This window comes from Trichechus manatus, unplaced genomic scaffold (assembly GCF_000243295.1).
Source record: "Trichechus manatus latirostris isolate Lorelei unplaced genomic scaffold, TriManLat1.0 scaffold00011, whole genome shotgun sequence".
NCBI lineage: Eukaryota > Metazoa > Chordata > Mammalia > Sirenia > Trichechidae > Trichechus > Trichechus manatus.
Window position 1 is genome coordinate 23326926 of NW_004443947.1, and position 26313 is coordinate 23353238.

At 41.5% G+C, this 26313-nt stretch overlaps 1 protein-coding gene across 1 annotated transcript in view; it reads left to right on the forward strand.

Annotated features, from left to right (window-relative positions):
- Window positions 1-26313, forward strand: part of EBF1 (EBF transcription factor 1) — a 501677-nt gene that overhangs the window by 314066 nt on the left and 161298 nt on the right. Inside the window, exon 8 of the mRNA XM_004371251.3 lies at window positions 25596-25677. Within this exon, the coding sequence (XP_004371308.2) occupies window positions 25596-25677 (82 nt within the window). The remainder of the gene's footprint in view (window positions 1-25595; window positions 25678-26313) is intronic.

A 26313-nucleotide genomic window follows, 5' to 3' on the forward strand; every position in this document is an offset into this window, starting at 1 on the left:
CAAGTCTCTTCACCTTGCTGAGCCTCTGTTTCTATGCCTATGATACATTTTGTTTGAAGTTCCTTTGAGAGCTAACATGTGAGTCTGATCATCAAATGTGATACTGTAAGCATAGGTAAAACTCTAAATTCCTCCTTCATTCTTACCAGCATTTACTGAGGGCTGATGTGTTCAGAGAAGTGTGTTAGCTCTGAAGAGGAAGGGAAAGATGAGTAAGCTCCTTCTCTGGCCATCAGCATTATCTGAGTAATTTGGATGTGGTTGTGTTTCATACAGTAACTGAATCCTAGATGTACCCCAATTTCATCAGTTAGTTCTTTATTGATCTGTCTGTTACTGTGATCAGATTAGGGCTATTGTATTACATGAAAAAGACCAAGAAGGAAATAAGGTTCCAAATAAATTTATAGAACTGATAACCCTCCAACCCATTCCCCCTACCCTACTACTGCAAAAGAACAAAAACAAATGTATCTTTAACTTGTAGTTGATTTTAGATCAAGATGGAGACAAGTAGTAATAGCTAAACTTTACTGGTCATTTATTATATGCCATCTCATTTTCACCCCTCACAATAATCCTGTCATACAGGTATTATAATTCCCATTTTACAGATGAGGAGACAGAGGCTTAGAGAGGTTAAGTCATACAGCGGATAAGTGGTAGAGCTCAGACTGGAAGCTGATTTGACCAACTTCATGTCTTAACTAACCTGCTGTACTGCCTCTAACATTTTGGGAGGTTGCTTGTTCCCATGGTGTAATTCATGAGGAATGTTTTTTAATTAGAGAGTATTTGGGAAAGGGTGAAAAGGATGGTGAAGGTCTGGAAATCATGTCCTGAGGTGGTGGAAGAATAAGGTGTGCTTTTCCTGGAAAAGAGGCCTGGGAAGACCAGGTGGCCATTTTCAAATTATTTAAGTTACTTGGGGAAGAAGGAGATGTGTTACTACTGTCTGGACCCAAACTCAAAACTGAGGTTTCTGAAGGTAAATGACAGGAGGCCAGAATTCGGTTCTCAGGGAGAGAGAGCTTTCTGTCAGAGCTGCCCAACTTGGATGGGAAAGACCACCTCCTCATGGCATGGCTCAGAGCTCTCTGTCACAGCTTGAATGATCCGACTTCCCCCTGGGACCTCACATCACTTTCCGCCTCACTATGCTCCAGCCACACTGGTCTTTGACTAGCTGGAATGCTCTTCTTGATTTTGGCGTGGCTGGCTCCTTCTTGTCGTTCAGGTCTGAGCCAGAATAGCATCTTCTCTGAGATGTCTTCCTTTGACCACCCTACTTGAAGTTCCCCCCTTTCTACTAACAATCACTTTGCATCTGTCATCTTTTCTCCTCCAATAGTTCTTATTAGTAATTGACATTAGCTTGTTTACTTGTGAGTGTTTTCCTTGCTTGTTATCTTTCTTCACCACTAGAATGTAAACCGCATGAGAAGAGGGATCTTTCTCATCTCTGCAGTCTATCTCCAGCTCCCAGGACAGGTACAGAGCAGTCAGAGTAACCATTTGTCAGGGACATTGGGTTGCTTCTTTGGATGGGAAGCTGGACTAGATAGCTCCTATAACAACAAAACAAAATAAAAAAAACAGTTGCCATTGAGTCAATTCCCATTCATGGTAACCCTCGTGTGTCAGAGTAGAACTGTGCTCCATAGGGTTTTCAGTGGCTGATTTTTTGGAAGTAGATCACCAGGGCTTTCTTTCAAGGTGCCTCTGGGTGGACTCGAATCTCCAATCTTTTGGTTGTCAGCCGAGTGCATTAACCGTTTGTACCACCCAGGGACTCCAGATATCTCCTATATTTCTTGCTTATTCTTACAGCCTGTGAGTATCTCAGTATTACAGAAGCTCCCCTGGATCCTTTGCCCTGTCAGAACAACAAGGGAGTGTTTGAGATTTGAAAAAACCTCAATACCAGCCCTTGGTTGGTGTATAAACCAGTACTGTCTTCATATTTGAGATAACCCCTGAGTTAATGGTTTGATTTGCTTCCTCAGTAGCTCTGTGGGAATTGTCTGCATCTACTGCAATTCAACTTCAGGTTCCTGTGCATAGCATGAGACTTTGGCATCATTTATGTAAAATATATTTAGAATGCACCAGAGAAAAAAACTTTAGATTAGACAGATGAGAACTTACAGAGCTTGTGTTTATTATTACAGATGATATCCCTCTTTTCATTAAAAAAATTGAGATTATTGCCACATAGTATAAAACTGTGGATGTTTTTCATTAGTACAGTTTGGCTTTGCAAACATGCCAGCATGTGGTTCTTTACAATAAGCCACGATGGACTAAGGACTGAGGTCTGCCTGACCCAATCCATGGCATTTTCAGTCACCTCGTGTGCATGAGACAGCTGGACGATGAATAAGGGAGACCGAAGAAGAATTGATACATTTGAATTATGGCGTTGGTGAAGAATATTGAATATACCGTGGACTGCCAAAAGAACAAACAAGTCTGCCTTGGAAGAAATACAGCCAGAATGCTCCTTAGAAGTGAGTGTGGCGAGGCTTCATCTCATGTGCTTTGAACATGTTATCAGGAGGGACCAATCCCTGGAGTAGGACATCATGTTTGGTAAAGTAGAGGGTGAGCAAAAAAAGAGGAAGACCCTCAGTGACATGGACTGACACAGTGGCTGCAACAATGGACTCAAACATAGCAACGAATGTGAGGATGGCACAGGACTGGGTAGCGTTTCTTTTCTGTTGTACATAGGGTCGCTATGAGTCGGAACTGACTTGATGGCACCTAACAACATGATGCTCTGCAGAACCAGTTCACAGCTAGTGTCTTGGTGCTCTTGGTGCCCTCGGTGACTTTATTTTGGATCCTCAATTATTTCTCAATTGTAGGTAGTATTTTATCATTTGTTCACTCAGAATACAGCAAGTGTGTATAAACTATAGTCTAGGTTCTGAGGATACAGAGATGAAAAGACACTGCTCTTATCTTCAAGTACCTTACATGTTAGTTGGGAAGATAAGTAAGCAGAGTCACAAAGTGTTGTGATGAATGTGGTTCTGGAATATGATGTGACCCTAGATGTGGGGTATTCCATGTCTTCCTGGAGGAAATTGGGAAGGTTCTCAGAAGAAGAGGTAGTATTTGTAATCATTGTTGAAATATGGAAATTTCTTCCAAACCAGGGGTGGGTAGTGGTGGGAGTGCATGTCAGGCAGAAGAAACAGTATTTGAGGAGGCCTGAGATTGCTCAAATGGTTTAGGAAGCACCAGGTGGGTTAGCATGAAAGAGCATAATGGACATGGGTTGGGAGGAGTTAAGAAATTTAGCTGACAGGGCTGTTGGGGGCCCGGTCATAGACAGTGCTTTTATGCCATGGAAGAGACTGTGTTCACACTTGAGGCAATAGCTGTTGTGGTTGAGGCTGATGCTCAGGAGAAAAAAAAGAAATGTCTTCAAGACTTAGAGTAAGGGTCTGTGGAGTTCAGTTGTTTGAGAATGTTAGTCCAATGAAGAACTGTTCTTCCTGACAGGATGTTCTTGCTGAACAATTTCCAGGCATGGTTTTCAGAAAATGATAACCATATCATAGTGTCACTTACTTTTAATTTTCCCTTAAGCATAAGCTTGCAATATGGTGCCCACTTTACAACAGGATACAGCCCCTTGGGGAGGAAATGACCCTGCTCGGCCTTCAAGAAGAAATCTCTTAAAATGGGCTTTTTCTCACTCTACTCTTGGACATGACATCTTCGTGTTAACATGAGTCTAACAGAAACCCTAACTGTGTCCAGTATGTAAGTTGCTTTGCTATAGTTGAGACCTTTTCTTAACGCTGTAGCAGGCATAGTAAGAGATGATGACTATGCTGTCATGTGTATCAATGCATTATCACTGCAGGTGAAAACAAGTTAGACCTACAGATGTGCAATACATGGTACTTGCTTCACTGTGATTTAAAAAAAAAAAAAAAATTAAAAAGAAACATGGATGCCATGGGCCCTAAGCTATCAACACCCCTCTATCACTGGGCAAAGCAAGGGCCAGTTTTTGGAGTTTCCTCAGTCTAGTTTGGCCATATCTCAGGTCACCTTGACTCATGTTAGCGCTTGCCAATGGAACTGTTTTACACTCACTTTTAAATAATATGGAACTGTGATCCATTGAGTCTCGTCCTAGTTAACTAGTCAAAGGAAATACTCAGATATGTGATTAAAAGGTTATGTACAAAGATGTTCACCACAGTATTGTTTATCATAGCAAAAACTTGAAAGTAACTAATAGGATAGTATATGATGAAATATTATGAAGTAAAAAAAAAAAACACCTTTTGAAGACTATTTCATAACATAAAAAAGTTATGTCATTTTATATACAAATGACATAAAATTGGTATATGGTTTTAAAATTTATGTATGCATAAAAAGAATGGAAGGAAATGGGATACTTATGGTTTTTACTTATTTATTTCTTTTGAATATTTAAATTTTTTTTACAATAAAATACATTTATAATCAGAAAAAAGCAAGACACTGTTTAAAAATATGCCACAAGAAATTTTTAAGATGTGTCTATGTCCGAAAAAAACTGTCACATAACCAGAGAAAAGATAGTGTGAAGCATGATATAAAAAAAAATGGGAATTGCTAAGGTCAGACTAAACTGCTCGGTTCCTAGGATCTTGTTAACCGCCAGAGCATTTATTTAAGGCAGCATTTGACTAAGCTAATTCCGGACATTTCTCTCAACTCCTGTGCAGTCGGTTTTAAGTTGCAGGGAAGATTTCTGGTTTAGGCCAATTGAGGGAGTATACATAAACATTGGGTTTATTTTGTCAGAGCTGTTCTTGAGAGACTCAGTTCTTTACTGATCTTTTTTGTTTTTTGTGGCCATTTATTTACTCTTGAAAAAACCCCTGCAGATCCTCACTTGAGTGAAAAGGAGATCTGTTCTCATGGCAAGGCTCAGCCACTGATCAACAAGGCTCTGAGAATTCAATAGAAATTCGGCTACTGCTGTTCTTAACATTCTAGCCGGCTGGCTTCATTCCTATAATGAATGATATTGCTTCAAGTGTTTGTAGAGATCCCCAACAGTGTTTCATATTCTATGCTTACTATGTTAATAATGGTTTTAAGAGTTACAATATTTCTTATAATTTGATTTCTTGCTTCTTAATTTAAGCATTACTAATGTTTCTTCCTACGCTCCAGTTTCCTTTCTCTCTTTCTTTCTTCCTCCCGTTCTTTCTCTACGTCTTTTTCTTTCTTCTTTTTCATTTTGCCTGCCTTTGAGTGAGGTTCATAATGACAAAAGTTCTTACTCATCACCTTGACCCTTCCAGGGAACATAGAAGACAAATGACAAAAAGGCATGAATAGATTCTACTCATCTTTTTAACAAGTACATGAGTAGAGGGGAGATTTACAGTTAAGGTCCTAAATCAGATCTGGCTGTTAAAGTTTTTGTTGAGGATTTAGTGAGGCTAAAGCTAAAATGAGTGTCATCGTGGAGGTTAATCCACCTGGCTCTGGAATGCGTGGGCTGCTCCCTGTGATTCTGACAGGGTGGAACAGCTGAGGGTAAGAGTCCTCGAGATTTCCTCTGTGCGGAGTGTAGGAGGTGCATGTAATGATGGTGATGCTAGGGTTCCAAGGCAAAAGGTATTTGTGCCCTGAGACATACATGCAGTGAAGACACAAAATGCTCCGTGGGCAAGGATTGAAGGGTAGCAAGAGCAGGTGACTGAGCAATTGGAAATGTCACTTGTGTATCTTGCAAGCCATTAAGCAACAACTCTTTTAAAGTTCAAGCTGACCATGTGGGTTGAGGAAATCATGGCTGGAGGGAGCCAGGAGGTTGAGAGAGTTTTCTTGTCCTTCTATAAGTGAGAGGGGCTGAGCTACACAGAGAAAGCCATGCAAACATGGCAACCAAATCCATTGCCAGTGGAAGCCATTAGCGAGGCTTCTTTCTATATGATGTTGACTTGTCTACAAGCTTGGAATGGGGCCACACTGCGTACTCTAGACCCTCATTCCTGTGCCTGGGAGCTACAGAGAGTAGGCAAGCAGGAGAAAAGCATCCTTCACCAACAACCTGAATATCTTCTGAATTGTGGTAAGCTGGTTACAAACTGTCTGGTGAACAAGAACATGGATTTTGGTTTTAGACAAACTTGGGTTTGAATCCAGGCTCTTTCACTTCCTAGATTTGTGACCTCAGGCAAGTTGCAAATTCTCTATGCATCAGTTTCCTAACAAATGGACTACGGATAGTGTTTACCTTAGTAGTTGCTACCTTAGCGTTGCTGTGAGGATGAAATGAAATCATGTCTGTGAAATGCTCCTCAAATTACTCAAATTCAAGTAAGCACTCAAATAATGGTGATTCCAATAAGAAGATCAAGAATCATGTTCTTCTTATTACAATCAACAGTAACCATGATTATATTATTAGTAGTAAAAATAGAAGTATTATTGCCAGTGCTATAGGAGTTTATCCATCAACACTTATCTTAAATTTCTCTGGAGATCCCAAAGTAAAATATTTGAGCAATGTTTATTCATTCAACCAACAGTGGATGTTTATGATGTGCGAGATTCCAGTAAGCACTGTGGAGGAAGCTGAATTGTATAAAAGATGTTCCTTTCACTTAGATGCTTTGACTCTAGTTGGGTAGATAAGAAATGTAAATACAAATAAGCAACTACCAAGTATTAAGGGACCAGTGTGGTATAAACAAAGACTGTAGGTATTTAGATAGCACTCTTTTAACCAATGTGACCAAAGTAGCTTTGGAGTTGGCCTTGAAGAATGGACTATTTTCTTTCGATAGACAGATAGCATTCCAGGCAGAGGGAACAGTATGTGCAGAGGTTTGGAGTTAGGAAATGGGAAACTTTCAGGAATGATGAGGTGTTTGACCAAAGGTTAAATGAAGGCCAGCTTTGGAGAAAAAAAGTGAACTAGTGAATTTTAGTCAGAAATGACCCCAAGTGTGTTCACTGAGGTTAGGCAAAGCCTCAACCCCCTAATCCCTTCTAGGTGTTGACAGTTAAGTGGGTGCAATCAGACTCATGCATCCACTGTCAGTCAACCAGTTGCCATTGAGTTAATTCTGACTCATGGTGACCCCACGTGTTGCAGAGTATGGTTTTCAAGGCCGTGACCTTTTGGATGCAGATTGCCAGGCCTTTCTTCTGAGGCACCTTTGGGTAAGTTCGAGCTGCAAATCTCTAGGTTATTAGTAGAGCACTTAAGTTTGTGCCACCCAGGGACTCCTAGACTCATTCATAGATAACATAACTATAAAATGACCTGGGTAAATACCATAAGAAAGACACTCACACATCTTGAATGCCTTAGGTGTATGGTGGAGAGAGATGTTAATTCCAAATGGGAAAATCTGGGAGGTCTTATTGGAAGAGGAAGAGTCTTAACCAGGCCTTGAAGGATGGAGGGACTTCAAGAGAGAGAAAGGCACTATAGGCGAAAGGAATGATTGAGCTAAAACTTAGAAGTTGGAGAGTCCTCTTATTTCCCAGTGAACCAGGGCCATATCATGTTGCATGCCCATAATGTTACTCTAATTAGGGATTAAGACTGATACAGTTTTCTGCAAATTACCTCGATAAAATCGAAGACAAATGAAAAAGACCTCTCATTTACTGTTTCTTCACATTCCAAATGAGATGGGCCCCTTGTAGGAAAAATAGAGTAGGGCTGCTTCTTCCCTTGATAGACAAACAAGGGGAATGCTGATTGCTGTGAATGTCTCTTAGGCTACCCCTGTGTCTTGGGTAGGAGGTGACTGCCTTTATCCTCTGCTCCTGGAGCTCACTGCCCTGAGGCACAGGACAGCTGCCCATTTTATCCATTGTCTCACCAGCATGAACCCAGCCCCACCTTGACCTCATCAATACGAATTTACCGTTCTTTAGAAGTGAACCAAGGAATTAATTCAACACTGGAAGGATCTGTTGATACCAAAGATCCTCACCTTTTCTCTGAGCCCCCAGCTTCCTGTCCCAACTACAGACCTTCTCAATTTGAAATACAGAGGCATAATTTTAATCTGTGTTTCATTAAAAGGGAACAGATGTTCGGCTTCTACTGAATGTTTGTCCTTTAAGCCTTGGTTTCTTTATACGTTGCTGCGTAAAAGAGAAAAGCAGGAGGGGAGAGACAAAGAGAGCAAGCACCGTGCCTTCCAGATTTGTTATCTAATGGCGATTTTATTTCGATGTGTGTGTGTGCGCACGTGCTTGCTCTTCCTATACTCTTGAACAAACAGGTTTGAAGAAGCATTACCTGAGAAGGCAACATGTGTCAGGCGGTTCTGCTGTTCTCTTTAAGGCATTGCCATGTTTCAGCTTCTGGATTTCTCAGGCACCTGAACTAATGCTAGTTTACCACCAGATAGCACCCGGTGTAATGCCAGTGTCATATTACAATGAACGGTAATTCTGGTGGCTGTCGTCAATTACTCTGAACAGAGGATCTCCAGCAAAAGTATGACACCGTTACGGCTGCTAATTCAAAGGTATCGTGTGAAGAAACTATGACGGACCCCGTGTGCCTTTCATGCTTATTCAAATGGATAAAATCTAGCGACTTAAATGGAGTGGACGAGGAAAAAGTTTTAACACATTTCCGTAGATGAGCCCAGGAAGGGTCAACTTGGAGAAAAAAAAGGTTGTGTTAAGGCAAGTAATTAAACAAAGGCAGAGAGACTGAATATTAGTGCTTTTACAGAGTAAATGAGGATAAATTCTGTTAATTACGTGACTTTCTCCAGTACTAATGTGATAATAAAGTACTCTAATTCTGGAGAGGCTTGTCACAATCCCAGCTAAGGCAGTGACCCTTCCACTAGGTAAGACCAAGAAGCAACTTATAAAGCTTTTTAGCAAAAAGCAAGAAATCAGAGTTAAATGGATCTTTTCCCCACTCACAGTGTTTAGTAGAGAAAACCGCTACCCAACACCACCACGAGACTGTCAGTGAAAGGACTGTCTTACTTGAGGCACGAAAGCACTGATGCTCGCTTTTATGGTTAGCTCCTGAGGGAAGAAATGTGAGTGATTCAAAGAGTATAAATAGTCCAGCACAGGATTCTAGTACAACGATTAACAGCACCAGAAAGATTATACCTGGAATGTTGAAATTTCAGACTTCAGGGCTTCAGTCTTAGAAAAATGTATGCCATAGTGAATGAGTGGGAACTTGTTTTAGAAGCAACAGAAAAATGAAACTTGATTTTTTTTTTTTTTTTTTTTGCAACATTATAAATATGGCGGAAGCCCAGATAAGGGTGTGGGGGTATTTGTGTGGGAGAACCAGGAACGTGCCCCACTGGATGTGATATTTGGACTTGGTCTTGATTGATGATTAGTTGTTCAGATGGGAAGGGGTGGAAAGGGAAAGGGAAGTATGTTAGGGGACAGGCAGTACATGTGCAAAGGTGCAGAGCTGGCAAAGTGGAGAGAGTGCTGGAAGGAATGGAGAAGGGGTCCAGCGTGACTGTAATATAAGCTCTGAGGCAAGCGGGAGAAGGAAGATAGCAGAGGGAGGTTTGGTCCAGATTATGAAGGAAAGAGGTGATTTCTTTGGGAGTAGAAGGTGGCTTACTTGTTTATTTTTTGTTGTTTTTCTCTCTCTCTTTTTAAAAGAATTTATTCTATTTTTGTTGAAAATACACATAGCAAAACATAACACCACTTCAACAATTTCTACCTGTACAATTCAATGATATTGATTACATTCTTCAAGTAGTGCAACCATTCTTACCCCTTTTCTAGTTATTCTTCCACCATTAACAACAATTCAGTGCCCTCGAAGTTTTTTCTCTAACCTTTCGATTTGCTGTTGTCAGTTTGATCTCATATAGATAGTTCTTTAAAAAAGCACAATGCTCAAGGTAGACTTTCTTTACTATGTATTTCATTTTCCAAATGATAAGCACAGATTTTACCACATAGTGTCCAAAGACTGAGCAGTATGGTATCGACCTGGTGCATGTGGATTGCTGCCCCCTCACTCCCAGTAGCATGTAGAACATAGATTCCTAGAGAGCCCTGTTCCAGCTTTTAACAGCACAGGCAGCCAAGTGAAATCCTGCATTAAAATCTTGGCTATATCTGCCATAAACTGTTTGTTAGTAGGCAAGTTACTTTACTTCTCTGTGATTCAACTGTTTATTCATCTGGAGAATTGGGGCAGGGGTGGGAGTGTGGATGGGTGGATGGGGAAATGTTCGGCTGCTAAGAGAATGCAAATGAAGTATGTCCTAAGCACCGGCACGTAGTAAACACTCAATAAACATTAGCTATGATTTTACCTTTATTATTTTTCTAAGGGCTAGAATTTTGGCAAAATATTCAGCTGGGCTACTTTGGAGTACTCTTTTCCTTAAAAAAAAAAAAAAAATTAGCAATCATCAGAAGCAAACTGGTATTTTGAGTCATCTTGACTAAAGACCATCCCATCGGAGAGTGCATGCAAACTTGATCTGATAGTTCAAGGAGAAATGCATGAAATCCCATACTTCCCCAGGCTGTTTCCTTTGAGAACAATTTATCACCATCATTATCTTTGTAAGGGAAGAGACTTATTTCTTCAAAAGAAGTCTCAAAACACTCTAAGGGTTCAAGGAAGGTTCTGCAAAGAGACTGTTTGAGAGGGAACACACACTGGGGTTGAAGCTGACCCATCGCTGTCTCTTACAACTATTCACTTAAATTGGGGTGGGCAGATTGTGTCAGGTTTCAGAGGTCTCTGCCTTACACATGGTAGAAGCCAGTGGGAAAACGCCAGCAAGAGAGAGAGGTGAAAACTCAGGGGAGAAGATTTAGGGACCCCTATTGTAGCCTTCTGTAACCACTTGGAGTGTCTCTCTGCTTAACTTTGAGGATTCTGTGCTTTGCTTTAACAAGGAAAACTATTCATTTATACTCATTTTATTAATCTCTCCCATGCTGTGTGGATCTTCCTGCCATACTTAATGAATCTAACCTTGAGTCAACTGGGAAATAGCTTGAAGAACAAGGTAGTGTGAGGGGTGGGTCCACCATGGTCTCATTTCAACAGGTGAGCCCTTAAATATTGCTGGGGTAGGATTTATTTTTATCTGTCATTCTACAACGGACCTGGCCAGAAGTACTGGGGACAAAGTCCTGTCTTTTAGTCACCATTAAAAATTAGAAAAATCAGAAAGTTGAGAATCCATCAAGATTCTTTCTCTTATTCATTCATTCATCAAATATTTGACCACCAGATGCCAAGCATTATGATAGCCTCTGGGTTACAAAGGCAGATGAATTTATAATTCCAGAGTATAATAAGTGCTACGGTGGAAATGATGGGAACTGTGATGGGGACTGAGAGGGGGACCACTGAGGTAGGATGCAGGGTAGGTCTCTCTGGGGGAGGTAATGTTTCAGGGAGACTTGAAGGATGGGAAAGAACTAAGGACAGATGATTCCAGGTGGAGGACCCATGTGAGAGTCTAGAGTAGAGAAAACCTTAGAATGTTTGTGGAAGTGAAAGGAAGCTCATGTAGCTGGAATGCTCGGGAATCAGAACCAGAGGCTACCACTAAGCAGCTGAGTGACTTAGGTCAAACCATTTAACCTTTTTGAGCCCCATTGGACTCATCCATCAAAGGGGGATGATTTTACCCATCCCTTGCCACATCCTTGAAGCGTTCTTGTGAGGGTTAATTGAAGAAAAGGTAAAAAAGAAATTCTTTTTTAAAGCAAAGTATACTTGTAAGTTTAGCCTTTTTTTTCCCTTAAAAGTGTTATAGCTAAGAATCATTGCTCAAGTAACTTAGCACAAGTTTAAATAACTATTTTCCATCCAAGGAGGTTTATCCCCACAAGTACTGTTATCATGAAGCTCACTGTTATCATCAAGTTTCACTTTTAACTCAGTCCAAGAGTAAGCAGTGAACCCCTCACTAAGATCCTGCTCTCTGGTATGAGTTATATCCTAGGCTGAAATCCTGTTTCTGCCACTTATTGTGTGTGTGAACCTGGGCTCTTTTATCAACCTCTCTGGCCTCAGTATATATTTATCTGTGAAACGGGGATATTGACAGGACCTAAGGAGCCCTGGTGGCGCAGTGTGTAAGCACTCAGCTGCTAACCTAAAGGTCGGTAGTTTGAACCCACCAGCTGAAACTCGGGAAAAAGATGTGGCAGTCTGCTTCTGTAAAGATTACAGCTTTGGAAACCCTATGGGGCAGTTCATCTCTGTCCTATAAGGTCGCTGTGAGTCAGAATCGATTTGATGGCACCCAACAACTAAAGGGGTTAGGATTCATTGGAGTGATTTGTGTAAATGCACAGTGCTTGGCACGCGGTGAGTGAAATGGGGGCTGTTTATGTGAAAGTGGGAGTAATTCCTATGCCACTGAGGTCTGGGGACATTCATGTTTCCTCCCATTAAACATAAAAAAGGAGCACAATTTGCTTGTGCTGGCTTGATGGTGTCCTCTTTCATCGAGACAGTTCCAAATTGCTGACTTTTGAGGCCACAGACTGTTCAGAAAGCAAGGAGGAAGGCACTCAGTCAGATGTTTTGTTTCTTGCATGGTTAATTGGTTGTAAAATGCTACTAAAAGTTACTGCTTCTGATTAAATTAAGTACCCTGGGAAATCCAGCTGTGAACAGGTGGGTATTGGGAGGTTTTCCCTGGGTCTGTATTCACTGTGGACAGCCTCGTGCTGCTAAATATGCACAGCCTTCAGTGTGCAGACTGGGCGCAGACTGCCGTTCCGAACTTCTCCCTCCACCCGACGCGGAGGCTGCCCAGCTGCCCACGATCTGGGGGAAAAGCAGGCTTGACAACATCTGGATTTCAGGTGACAAGGATGCTTAAAAATAAGAAAACAAGAGAAAACATGCCAATACTTCAAAAGCAAAGACTACTTTTGATTTTTTTTTTTTCTTAATCAAAGGAGTTCCATTTAGTGGCACCGTGGGAGTCCTTCTTTTATGACTATGTTTGAAATTTTAAAATTGTCACAAAGCTGCCCTGCCCCACCCTCACAGGCAGGTGAACTGCTGCTCTCGACTCGTGGTTTCGAGAAGAGACTGACTGCAAACTGGGACTCCCTCCCAGATTTGTTTCGTCTGGTCTTTAGATTGTTCTGAAGATTAGCAAATTTCACACTTAAAAATATGTATTTCCAGCTTCTCCTGAAAACGCATGTTCTCTAGCAACACTGTGCCCATGTTGCTCGTTATGGCGTTTGGCTGGAGAAGGGTCGAGGCTGTTCCTGTAGATAGATGTTCACTCTTCAGTTCGCTCCAGTCCCCAGTACTGTCTGTGCTTTTATATGCAACTTATTTCACTCATTCACCTGCCTGGGCTGGGTTGGGTCTGAGTTTGAGAGCCCTAGTCCCTACTCTTAAGGCTTCTATCCAACTACTGCCAGCAAAGGTTTTGGGAGAATCTGGGTGGCACAAATAGTTAAGTACTCTACTACTAGCCTAAAGGTGGTAATTCAAACCCACCCAGAGGTGCCTCAGAAGACAGGCCTGGCTATCTGCTTCCAAAAATTCACACAGCCTTGAAAACCTGTGGAGCAATTCTTTCTTCAAACGCAGGGTCTCCATGAGTTGGAACTGAACAAACGACAACTACGAACAACATCAGCAATCATTTTGAAGGAGTCCCTGGGTAGTGCAAATGGTTAATGACACGCTTAACTACTAACTGAAAGTTTGGTGGTTCGAGTCCACCCCGAAGTCCCTCGGAAGAAAGACCTGGCATTGTACTTCCAAAAAAATCAGGGTTTCCAAAAATTGAAAACCCTGTGCAGAAATAGTTCTACTCTGACACATGTGGGGTTGCCATGAGTTGGAGTCTACTTGATGGCAATTTTTTTTTTGTGATCATCTTGAAAGTAAACAGCAACTCTGTATTAGAAGACAAAAATGTATGTGTGTGTGTATCCATATCTACATATACCTATCAACATATGATATAGATATATAGACATAGACTTATGTATATGCATATATGTATCTACATCTATATCTGTCTGATTGTGACTTGAGGAAGACATAGGATGCTAGAATTGTGCAGCTTGAAATTTACCACATCTAAGTAGAATATTCTCTCTCTTACACACACACACGCACGCACATACACTCACACACACACACCCCTTTTTTGGGACCCTCCCTTGTTATGCCACCTTCTCAATATAATCATTCTGTCTTCTGTTGACCTCCCATCCCCACTGGGCCCACCTTCCTTGGAGGACATTGTATGATGTGAGCTCCTCTAACCTCCTCTCCACCCTACCTGTCAAAGTTTACTTGTCCTGCAATCCTGATCCGTTCCCTCAGGACTCTGCTATCTACCAGGTGTGTTACTAATGGATTGTGGACTATTATGGATTCATCTCTAGTTTATTAAAATTCCCAGCAACCCCAAACTCACATCTTTCCGTGTTCAACTCTAGCAGAATGGAGCCCATTTCTTCTTTAGCCACTTAAGAGTCCTATGACTAACTCTGGTTGGGCCTGATTGATTGACTTGACTTGCTCATCTCCGAAGTGGTCATATAGTTGGGGGGTTAGAATGCCTTGACTGGCCAGACCTGGACCCCACACACTGCTATGGTCCCAGGATGGACTAAATTGAAGTCACTGAAACACAAGTACTCCAAAAAGTGAATTGTTGTCGTTGGGTGCCGTAGACTCCATTTCAACTCATAGCAGCAACCCCATGTGACAGAGTAGAACTGCCTCATGGAGTTTCCTAGGCTGTAATCTTTACAAGAGCAGATCACTAGGTTTTCTCCTGCAGAGCAGCTAGATGGATTCAAATTGCCAATTTTTCAGTTAGCACCTGAGTGCTTAACCAGTACTCAAAAGGTGAATGGGAGACTGTCATTAAAATTAGGGGAAATGAATTCGTGGCAGTTAACTCACAGACTCATCCTGTGAAAACTCTGGATACATCCCGTAGGAAAGTGTGTGTACAGAAATCTGCATATAGTGTTGGGGTGCTTAAGGACCCCATGTGGACCATCCGTGGACTTCAGGTTAGGAATACTTGGACTCTATAATTTCTAAGTTCTCATCTCACTGACATTCTTTGCTTTAGTAAGTGATCAACCGCAATGCACTGTCATTTTTATGGTAAAATAAAAGCTTCCTTAGGGTTTTGTTTCCAGTGTTTCTGATTGAAGTGGAAGCTGCTTAAGAGTGACATGTTGGGAGAGGACACTGAGCATGACCCATGTGCTACAAAGCACTCCCAGAAAGTCTAAATTGTGTCATTGTTCAGTCTACAATATTGCTTCCATCTCTTTTTTCCATCAGCATCTATACGATATCATGAGACATAGTGCTTAATAAAGTGTCAGACTCTATTTTGCATTATGATTTTAAAATGATAAACTTCTTCTTAGATTTTTATGGACTGGAACACACAGACTTATTGGATCGTCCATAATATAAACTGGAATAATTTGGAGCTCATGAGATTATTGCCAGTGCTCTCTGGGCACGGGGCTCACTGGTCATTTTTATTTGGAGACTGCTCCTGAGCTTTCAATCCAAATTAAGGAGCCACTTGTTTTTATCTGAACTCAGCTTGTGTGGCATGTTGGGAGGCACTGATTTTTTTTCAGTGGAAGTCACTGCTCAAATTAAATTCATTATCCCTAATGATATGTGAGCCTGGCTGATGGGAGGCAACTGCTGAGATCTGGACCAGGGGGGCTATAGTGAGAAAAGCAAGCAGACAAATGGGCAAGATTTTTACAAGGGTGATGATGATTTAAAAGAGTTTCAAAATAATTTTCATCCTTTGCAAGACTCCCTGTCCTTCTCTTGGGGAACAGCTTCTTCAGCTGTTGCCTTTTTCCAAGGGGGATTTATTGTAGAAACGCGATCTTGTTTCTCTTCTGTAAAGCAAAAATGGCGGCCAGGAATGCTTTTCTTTCTCTGTGGCTTGAGGTGGGGGTAAGAGCATATGGAGGAGGGGATTTCATTTCACTTTTTGCTCAGAGGTGATTTGATGTAAGTTTTTGCACTAAGTTTCAGTGACACGTGATAAAATGTCCATCCTTTCTCTGTGGTTCACTATTTCTGGCATGTAACTCTCATTTCACTTATAATATTAACATTATTGTTGTTTTTTAAAAAATTGATTAGACATCAGTTTTCAAGGTTTTCTGTGTATCAGAATTCGAGTACTCCATCCCTACCCCTGTCAGGAAAACTTTCCCAGGTAATGATGATGTAGGTGGACTGAGAATTGTATTTTGGTGAGCTCCCACAAGGGCAGGAACGGGGTTATCTCTGTGTGCATTGTGATTGGCACATAGTAGGTGCTTAGTAAATACTTTTTGAATGAAGGGCTGATTGGATGAATAAATGGATGTTCTAAGGAATCCCTGGGTGGTGCAAATGGTTTATGTTTGACTTCTAACTGAAAGGTTGGCGATTTGAACCCATCCAGTGGCACTATGGAAGAAAGGCCTGGTGATCTATTTCCATAAAGATTACAGCCAAGTAAACTGTATGGCGTTCGGTTCTACACTGTAACACATGGGGTCACCATGAGTTGGAATTGACTTGAAGGCAATGGGTTAGGGAGCTTTGCTAAATGAAAAAAATAGCAAACCATTAAGAGATTTAAGTGCTGGAGAGAAATCTATTTCAGATTCTTTCAGACATGGCCTTTTGTCCCTTTAGGCTACGCTTAAATGTTTTGAGTACAATCACAGATTTAACTTAGAGGTAATACTTTAAAATTTTAGGTTACGGTGATATGTTTTAAGCAGAGTAGCAGGTTTAACTTAGAGGAAATATTTTAGAATTTTAACTTGAGACATTTTTAAGTAGGAAAGTAAGGACATCAATGGCATGGAATCTGCCCAGCTGATATTCTTATATGAATTATGCATACATGAAACTAATAAATGATCTACACTTTATAATTTGTAAGATGGATAGCTCTTAACTGTTTTAATTTGAATTAACTGGCAAATCTTAGAGCACAGGGACTTTGAGAAAGCCACTCATCATTTTTAGCTCCTAATTTATCCATTGCAAAATGGAAGTAACTTTCCCCAAGTTATAGCGTGAATAGTATTCAATTTTAACAATAACAAAGTTGCTTATTTTTTTCATTAAAAGTAATGCCAATTCATAGAAAAAATAGAAAAAAGTAGAAAGAAAAAAGAAATAATCTGTGGGCTGTAATCCAAAGTTTAGTGCCTTTAATATTTGCAGTCAATCTGAGTGAGGTATTTATGGAGTGTCCCCCATATACAGCTGTATCAGATGTCGTGGGGAGGATAAAGGCACTCTCAAGGAGGCTGTAGTGTCATGCAGGGGGCAGACGATGACAAAAAGTAACTGTACTATGAGACATGAAGACCAGGTATGAAAAGTGCTGTGACAGAGTAGAGAAGGAAGTGATCAATTCTAGCTGGCGATATTCGGGAAGGTTTCGGGCACAGTGTGTTTAAGCTGCACCTGGGAGGATACGTAGGATTATGGGGAGCTGAGATGGTGTAGGGGTAGAGGAAGCATTTCAGACCCAGGAAGACAGCCTGTGGCAAAGGCAGGAAGGAGACTTCATGTTCAGGGCACAGGGTGTAGCTCCTTGTGACTGAAGCAAAGGACACTGGAAGGTGAGGAGTAGGGGACCAATGATTTTGGGAAGGGAGAATCTTGACATTATTAAACCAGCTGCCGTTGGATTGACCCTGACTCATGGCGACCCTATGTGTATCAGAGTAGAACTGTGCTCCAGACAGTTCTCAATAGCTGATTTTTTGCGAAGTAGATTGCCAGGTCTTTCTTCCTAGGTACCTGTGAGTGGCCTCAACCCTCCAAACTTTTGGTTAGCAGATGAGCATGTTAACTGGGGACTTTGAAAGATTCACTGATCCAGCCCTTTGACAGAACACTGAGTACAGATTCACACTTTCTGGGGTTTCAGCCTTCCTTGCCCATTACTTAAATAGTCCATCATTCTGAGAGTCAAGAAGTTTTCCTGGAAATTTGAATTCAAGTGCTTTCCTCTTCTTTTATTTTTGCTTTGGAGTAATACTTGAACCAAAGTCATCATGCTCTGCATTTGGTTTGGCTCTGTGGCTAAACCCACCCATTGGATTTTCATTATGGTCCAAATGCATTTGTGGGATTACAAACAGGGTGAGAGTGGTCATGAGCAAAATTGAAATGTATTAAAATTTATAACTGAGAATATTCTAGTGACCATGCCAAAAATTTTTATGCTGGTTTCAGATGTAATTTTGAATGAATCTGGAGATAATAATTGAAAGAGATTTAAACCAGATTTGGTAAGTACATAGCAAAGAGATACAGTTTAGCGAATGCGAGCTTTGGAACCAAACTGCCTACATTCACATCCCAGCTCTACCACTTACTAGATGGGAAACCTTGGCCAAAGTACATAACCTCTGTTTGCCTCAGTAACATTATCTGTACAATGGGAATAGAAATAGTACCTCAAAAGCTTGTCATAAAGATTAAATGAATTAGTACACTTAAAGTACTTAGAACAAGACCTTGCACATGGTATAGTCATATGTTTGCTAGGGTACAAATCGCTATTAAGTTGAGGTATTGAGGCACCTCCCACCTCACTTTGTATGCTTAGATTTGTGGAATGGGTCATTGTTATTGAAGCAGAGTTGCCACCTGCACTTTCATCTTTCCAGCCTGGAGAAGGATTTGCACCAGTGACCCAGAAGTCAAAGACCTGGGGAACTTTTCACAAATCCTATCCTCCAGTTGGCGGGAACTCTGTGCCCAGAGATTCCTTGAAGATTGTGTTCCTTGTAATGGAAACAGATTAAGACAAACATGTCCTCAGTCTGTCCCCATCCCCCAGAAGGACACACAAACGCTTGAGTTTATGATCTGCCTCATTCCTACTGCATATCAGACTATTAGGATGATCCAAAGGTCTATCCAGGGTCAGTGTTTGTAACTTCATACATTTTGGCAAGAAACGTGGCGTTTGGGTCATCTTCTTAAGAGTATCCCTGAAGATGGACACTTTCTCTGCCACACACACACTTAAAATTTTTAATCTTTTAATGTGCCATCCTTTCACATATAATTTCTAGTCAGACCTTGCTACGAGAATGATTTGGGCCAGGCAGGCAGAAGGAGGGATTAAGCTACAGCACCCTCACTCTGACTCCCCTCTCCATGTCATTTCTAAGGAATTACAATTTATTCTTTCCCCACTGGCCACTGATTATTCATCTGCTCCTCTACCCTTTCTTATCCTTGCGTGGTACAAATGGTTAATTCACTTGGCTGCTAACCAAAAAGTTGGTGGCTAGAGTCTACCCAGAGGCATCTCGGAAGAAAGGGCTGGTGATCTACTTTCAAAAAATTAGCCATTGAAAACCCTGTGGAGCACAGTTCAGTTCTGACACACATGGGGTCTCCATGAGTTGGAGTCAACTCAGCGTGACTCCAAGACAACTAGACTGGTTCTATCCTTTCGCTAACCTGACCATTTTTCCTATTTTCCAGATTTGACTTCTAGCCTGATAAGACCTATTTGCAGTGAGTGTTTTTTTCTTAAAACTATTTTTAAATTCTGTAGTCTCCTGCTATGCTATCCAAACACCTTTTTTAAAAAAAATCCTTACCACTAATCAGATGTCCTTCCATCAGGGCCAAACTCTGAGCTCTGAGGTAATGAATGCATTTCGAGCTGATCATGTTTATCCCTTCACGCTGAGAACACTTTCCAGAAATGCCCAAGATCTGAGGAACCATGGCCAGGGGAAAAGGTAAACTCCTTGAAGTCAGTGGCCAGTAATAGGGACAGCTACATGCTCTCCCACTGGGATCCCCAAGATAGTACCTCAACTTGGTATCATTTCACCTTCCACTGCAGGGAGGGAGGAGAGAATTTGCTTCATCTAGACAGAATGCCCTTGGTGATCTTATTCTCTCCTTTCTGCCTTCCCCACCTCAAAACAGAACTGTGGGCATTTGAGTCAAGGCAAGTTCTCTCTCAGTAGTATATTTTAGTATCAGCAAGGGAGTTGAAGCCAGCCTGGCAGTGAACAACCCTTACACAAGTTCATCCTCCTCTGCCCATCCCATGGCATCCCTGGGTTTTTGGCTGGCTTACAAGTGTCCTATTTTCACATGGATGAACTGTACTCTACAACTGCTTCTATATATTAGGAACCAAAAAGTTTTCTTTGACATTGAAAATAGAGTTTTCTCTTTCTAACTAACTCTGTTGGCTCCTGCTTCCCCTGCCCTGTTTTCATGAGAGATCTATTTTTCATGGCAGTGGCTGTGGGACTCTTGTTTACTCCTCCACAGAGCTCCGCATCCTTGAGGGTGACCACAAGGCAGTGATGGCATTTCTTAAACAGCCCCTGGCCGTTCAGGCATTCAGGTTAGGGATAGGTGCTTTCTGGTTAAATATTTTCAGTTTGGAAGAAGACTTGTACTCCTGGAAAGCCTTCTTTGGTTGTTTCTGGGCGGTAGAGTTGGCCATGGAGGAAGGTGGCTCTGTGCGTCTTTGCCAAAGCAAAGGGTGAAGTCTCAGTCTATGGAAACAAAGCCAGTTGTCATGGAGTTAACTCTGACTCGTGGTGACCCCATGTGTGTCCGCATAGAAATGTGCTCCACAGCATTTTCAATGGCTGATTTTTTGAAAGTAGATTGCCGGGGCCTTCTTCCAAGGTACCTGCGGGTGAACTCTAACCTCCACCCTTTGGGTTAGCAGCCAGACGTGCTAACCATTTGCACCACTCAGGAACTCCTATGGAAATACAGGCCCTTTCAACCATGAGGCATTTCCCTCTCTACCCTTTTGTGAGTATACATGGGAGCTACTTGAACTTCGCACAGAAGGGGCCCACAGTTGTTTCCACACAGCTGTTTTCTGCATCGGCCCAGAATGAGCCTCCGTGTCTTGAATATCTTTTGGAAGGATCATCTGCCACATAACCATCTGCAGGCATAAGTCAGGGGAACTTTCCGGGAGCCTTCAGACTGCAAATGGGGATTGTGTGTCTTGTTTAGGTGTGCCTTGATGCTTTTCCTTTGCAGCCTGGACATTATGAGAATAGCTGAAAACATCTAAACGTGATTTTTTGGAATTTGGTGGGTGAAGAGGAGGTAGAAACTCAACCTGCTCAGCCCAGATCCATTGCAATGCTTTGCATAATAATTAATGATTTACAAGCTGTTGTCTAATGGACAGTTTTACTGTACGCGCCCTTCACATCTGACTAGCTGGAGTCCTCAGTGATTTAGGCAGCTGTGTCTTTTCCTGCGTGTCCTGGCCTTTGGGTAAAGCTGATGTTGTCACTGTTGCCTTTCCCTAGTGATTGTTTTTCTCTTTTTTTAGGTCATTCAGTGAAACCTATAGTTCCTATTGGTTACACAGATCTTTGCTTCTTTTTTTAACTTTTACATTCAAAGAGAAGACCACTTTGTTTGTCATAGAATCTATTTATTTTTTTTAGAGCAGTTTTAGGTCTACAGAAAAATTACATATGAAATACAGAAGGTTCCCACATACCCTCCTCACCACCTGCCCCAAGAATACTTTCTGTATCTGAAAATCTAAATCTAAACATCATTGCGTGCTAGGCCATGGACAGTTGGCAGGGATAAATGATGATGAAAACAATTATCACTTCCTCTATGCCAGGCACAATTTAAATACTCTACATATGTCATTTTATGTAATTTTCACTAACCCTGTGAAGTAGGTTCTGTTATTTTCCCCATTTTTCAGGTGAGAAAACTGAGGCCCAGAGAGGTTAAATAATTTGTCTAAAGTCACACAACTAATTAAGCAATAGAGCTAAGATTAGGATAAAAACAGTCCAGTGGTCCTTGGTTGTTGTTGTTGTGTGCCATTGAGTTGATTCTGACCCATGACGACCCTACAGGACAGAGTAGAACTGCTCCATAGGGTTTCCAAGGAGTGGCTGGTGGATTCGACCTTTTGGTTAGCAGCCTGAGCTCTTAACCACGTCGCCACCAGGGCTCCATGGTCCTAGGAGAGAGGTACTATCATTCTCACACTTTGATGAGGCCACTGACATTCAAGGAGCCACCCAAATTTGTTGTCCTGGCTTGTCTTATCTCCAACCCATGCTCTTGTCCAGTATGTTCTACTGCTGTCTTTATGGGAGAATGTTCCCATTTCTAACCCTTGGAAGACTTGAATTCTGTTTAGTTGAACAAATACTTGCTGAAAACCCACTTGGTTCTGGGTCCTGTGTCACGTGCTAGGGATAAAAAAAGTTTCTTTTTTTTGTTATTTTACATCTTCATACAGATGGGGCAGGTTCTGTTTGCTAATTCAATTAATTTTCCCTTTGGGGGAACCCAGAGTTACCTTTTGGTATCCATTACTATGCTAGTCACATGGATGCTACTGAATATACTGCATATCTGTTGGTTGGCGAAATGTGACACAAGCGAATTGTTGAATGATCAGTTTTGTTCTACAAATATACGTGTTCAGCTCAGTTAATGGAATAAAGTCCTGCGTTAGCCTGACTGATCAACTCTTCAGGATGAACCTAAACACAACTTTTAATAGATATCACTTTTGGTTTTATGACTGTCACTTTCCTAATTGAGGTAGTAGACTAAAAATTCAATAGCTTAAATGTTGGCCTCTTGTTGGGTTGGCTTTTGAGAAGGATAACATTATATTGGAAAAGTCATACACACCACTAGAAGTGAGGCTGTGTGGATGATACTTCTAGCTTTCATGCTGGTATAACTGTGTGAGCCTTGTCAGTCTTCTGATCTTTCAGTTTTCTTAGATGCAAGATGAGGAAGGTAGACTAAGTGGTGCTGAAGGTCACTTACAAAGTCCTGTAATTCATGGAAAACTCATACTTTTGGCCAATGTAGGATATTACTTTAGTTTTTTACAGTAGATACATACTTTAATTTTGTTGGGTCTTAGTTTTCTTGCCTTTCAAGTAGGCTGATGATTCTTGACTTGCCTAATGGGTTGGACTTATGTGAGGATCCAGTGAGATACTGGGGACATACGTACTTGGAATAACATAACACACTGCATGAACTCAACATGAAATTATTGGTATTGAAAGTTAACGGAAAGGTGTTGGGTTTCTCACCCCAAAAAAGAAAAAAAAAAGAGTTGAGTTAAAAAGGAGTTTGCTCCCTGTTGGGCTGTTTCCTGGAGTTTATGGAACTCTGCAGGGTAAATAGAGGCTTTGTCCTGCGGTGGGTCAGTTTCCCACAGTTGGGGCAAGGCTGCCTGCCTCTTTCTCCTGACAACACTTTATAAAACACACCTGCCACACAAAACGTGGTAATTCCTTAGAGCGAAGTGAGGTTTTGAGTTACAATACCCCGGCTTTGTTAAAAGCCCCCTCGGAATCTGAGATCTGCTCCATAGGCCAGCAGACGTGTACATACCTCCGGGTTTACAAATACCTTATAAACTTAGCCTGACAAATCATCCTCCAAATTTCTGAGCCTCATCTAACTGGGTCTCTCTTTAGGGAATATTTTAAAGTTCTAACTTCTCTCCATTCCTTTAAGGAAGTGTGATCGGAAAGGGTCAGACACTTGGCTCCTGCTTAGGGGAAAACTGTGAGAGAACTCCTGAGCGCCCCTTGGGGTAGAGCTGGCTTTCCCCAGAAGAATAGTCCCTTCAAAGCATCTTTGCCACATAAGGGCTTGTGTAAGGCCCCAGGCACCAGTTGACGGCTGTCTCTTCCCCACGACAGATGGTCAGGCCTTCAATTTCAGCAAGCGATCCGCTGTCGAGAGGGCGGGCAGGGGATTCTGCCAGCATGTCAAGTGACAGGGCAGCTTAGGGTAACAGGGATCCAGTGTGTGCCCGGCATAGCTTTTGTGCTAACGATGGGCTGCTGACAGGCGCCTCGCCCTGCTCACCCCTGAGGCAGAAGATCCCCGGCTCTCTTGATTCTGTTTCTCTCTGGCAGAGTTAGTGCCCTGTTTGCTTGCCTTTCAAAATCCATTTTGGCACCAGATGGACCCCCTCATGGTGGCTAGCAGTTGTCTGATTTGAAGATGCCAGAGAGTGTGCTGACAGCTCCTTCTAACACAACCTGAATCTGGCTGTCGGAGCTGGGCTCAAATGGCTTAAATACACACAGGTGGCAAATATTATCAGCCATGGGAACCAGGGATGGCTGCCGTTGGAAGGAGAATGTCAATGACTTCCCTCTCGATAATATTCACATTACTGCTATGGTGATAATAATAATAACGGTAATAATAACAATAATAACAACTACTCTAACTAGCACAATTATTCTTTTTTTGAATAGTGGTTCACTGTGGTAAAATATATATAAAATAAATTTGCCGTTTTAGCCATATTTAAGCATATAATTTAATGATATTAATTACATTCATCATGTTGTGCAGCCTTCACAACTATTTATTTCCAAAACGGTTTCATCATCCCAAACGGAAACTCTGTACTCCATTCCCCCCTCCTCCTGGTAACCAGGAATCTACGTTCTGTCTCTGTGAATGTGCCTATTCTAGGTATTTCATCTCAGGAGCCCTGGTGGTACAATGGTTAAAGCACTCGGCTGCTAACTGAAAAGTCAGCAGTTCCAACCCACCAGCCGCTTCACAGGAAAAAGATGTGGCAGTCTGCTTCTGTAAAGATTACAGCCTTGGAAATCCTGTGGGGCAGTTCTGCTCTGTTCTATAGGTCACTGTGAGTCAGAATCGACTCAGCGGCAATGGGTTTGGTTTTTTGGTTTTAGGTTTTATATAAGTGAAATCATATAATATTTGTCTTTCACTTAGCATAGAGTTTTCAAGGTTCATCCATATTGTAACATATATTAGAGCTTCATTCCTTTTTATAGCTGAATAATAGTCCATTGTATGTCTATCCCACATTTTGTTTATCCATTTTTCCGTTGATGGCGAGCAATTATTCTCATTAGTACAATTGTTGTTACAGTATAATTGCTGTCATTGGTACAGTTCGTGTTAATATCATTACTACACTATTCAGTCACAAATGGTTTTGTCTATAGCAGGCAGTCTAAGAAAAACATACGGGAAATATCTGAGAAATCAAATGAGTTTAGTCAGCATGTGAATCTTACCTACTTCCTGTAGCCACTACCAGTTAGAACATTGTATTTGGAGATGGTAGGATAAAAAGTGGTTACCGTATCCTTATATTCATCCAGCATGTGCTTTGCTGCCTCATCATCGGTGAATTTATAAGGCTGAAATTCCATGTTTTTGTTGGGGACCGTGGGTAATTCTCAGACAATTATATCCAATTGGAACCTGCTTTAAGTTATGGCGAAGACTTCTTTAGGGGGTTTATATTGCAATACTTTCTTGAGATCTGTTGGCCGTACTGGGAGCAGTTCTTCCATAATGAATGTCCAGGTTGGTTGGAAAACAAAGGGTAAAGCCTCAAATGACATAGTAGCTATAACACCATTCTGAATATTTCTGAAAATGCACAAAGAGAATAAAACGCACAATCTAGACATGCCTTACTGCTTGTTTCCCTCCTGTGCCAAGACTGAAAAGCTAACCCTGAGGATTTATTTCTTCACAGGTTCTTCTTGAAATTTTTCCTCAAATGTAACCAAAATTGCCTAAAGAATGCAGGAAATCCACGTGACATGCGGAGATTCCAGGTAGGTCTTTTGTCTTTCTTCACTCTCAAAAACGACTTGAATATCAGGATAAAGCAAGAAAGGCTTAGGTAGAAAACAATACTGAGTATAGTTGTTTCCCCAGAGGTGAAGGGAAGATGAGGCTCTTGGTCTCCTAGGTATCTGCACTCTTGAAGTTGTTTTCATTAGAGGAGAGTTGGGACTGAACCACCTGAGTTCATTGGTTAAGATAGTGATGTCCTTGGAGTCTAGTTTGGCTTCCTGAAGGGGCTCACGTGCCTAACCACCACAGTTAAAGTGACCTACCTAGAGACCTCTGAAGTGGTGGATTCTTTCCCTAAAATTTGTGCAAATAGAAAACTGGTAAATAAGAACTTGGTCCATTTTAGAATTGTGTCTCCTTTTTCTTTCCTCTCTTCCTGCTCTCTTCTTCCGATCTTGGAAATCATTAGCAATAATCGTTCTTTAAAACTGGATCCCTTAAGAAGCAGAGCTTATCTAGGATGGTATGGGTGACATGTAATTCTATTTCAGGAATGTCCTTGTAAATGTTCTCCAGGGTCAGTCAGATATGTCTCTACTTAAAGCACGAGTGGTAGGTTAACCTCATAAGTATACATTTACTAAAAGAAGAGGACATGAAAACAAACATGTTAA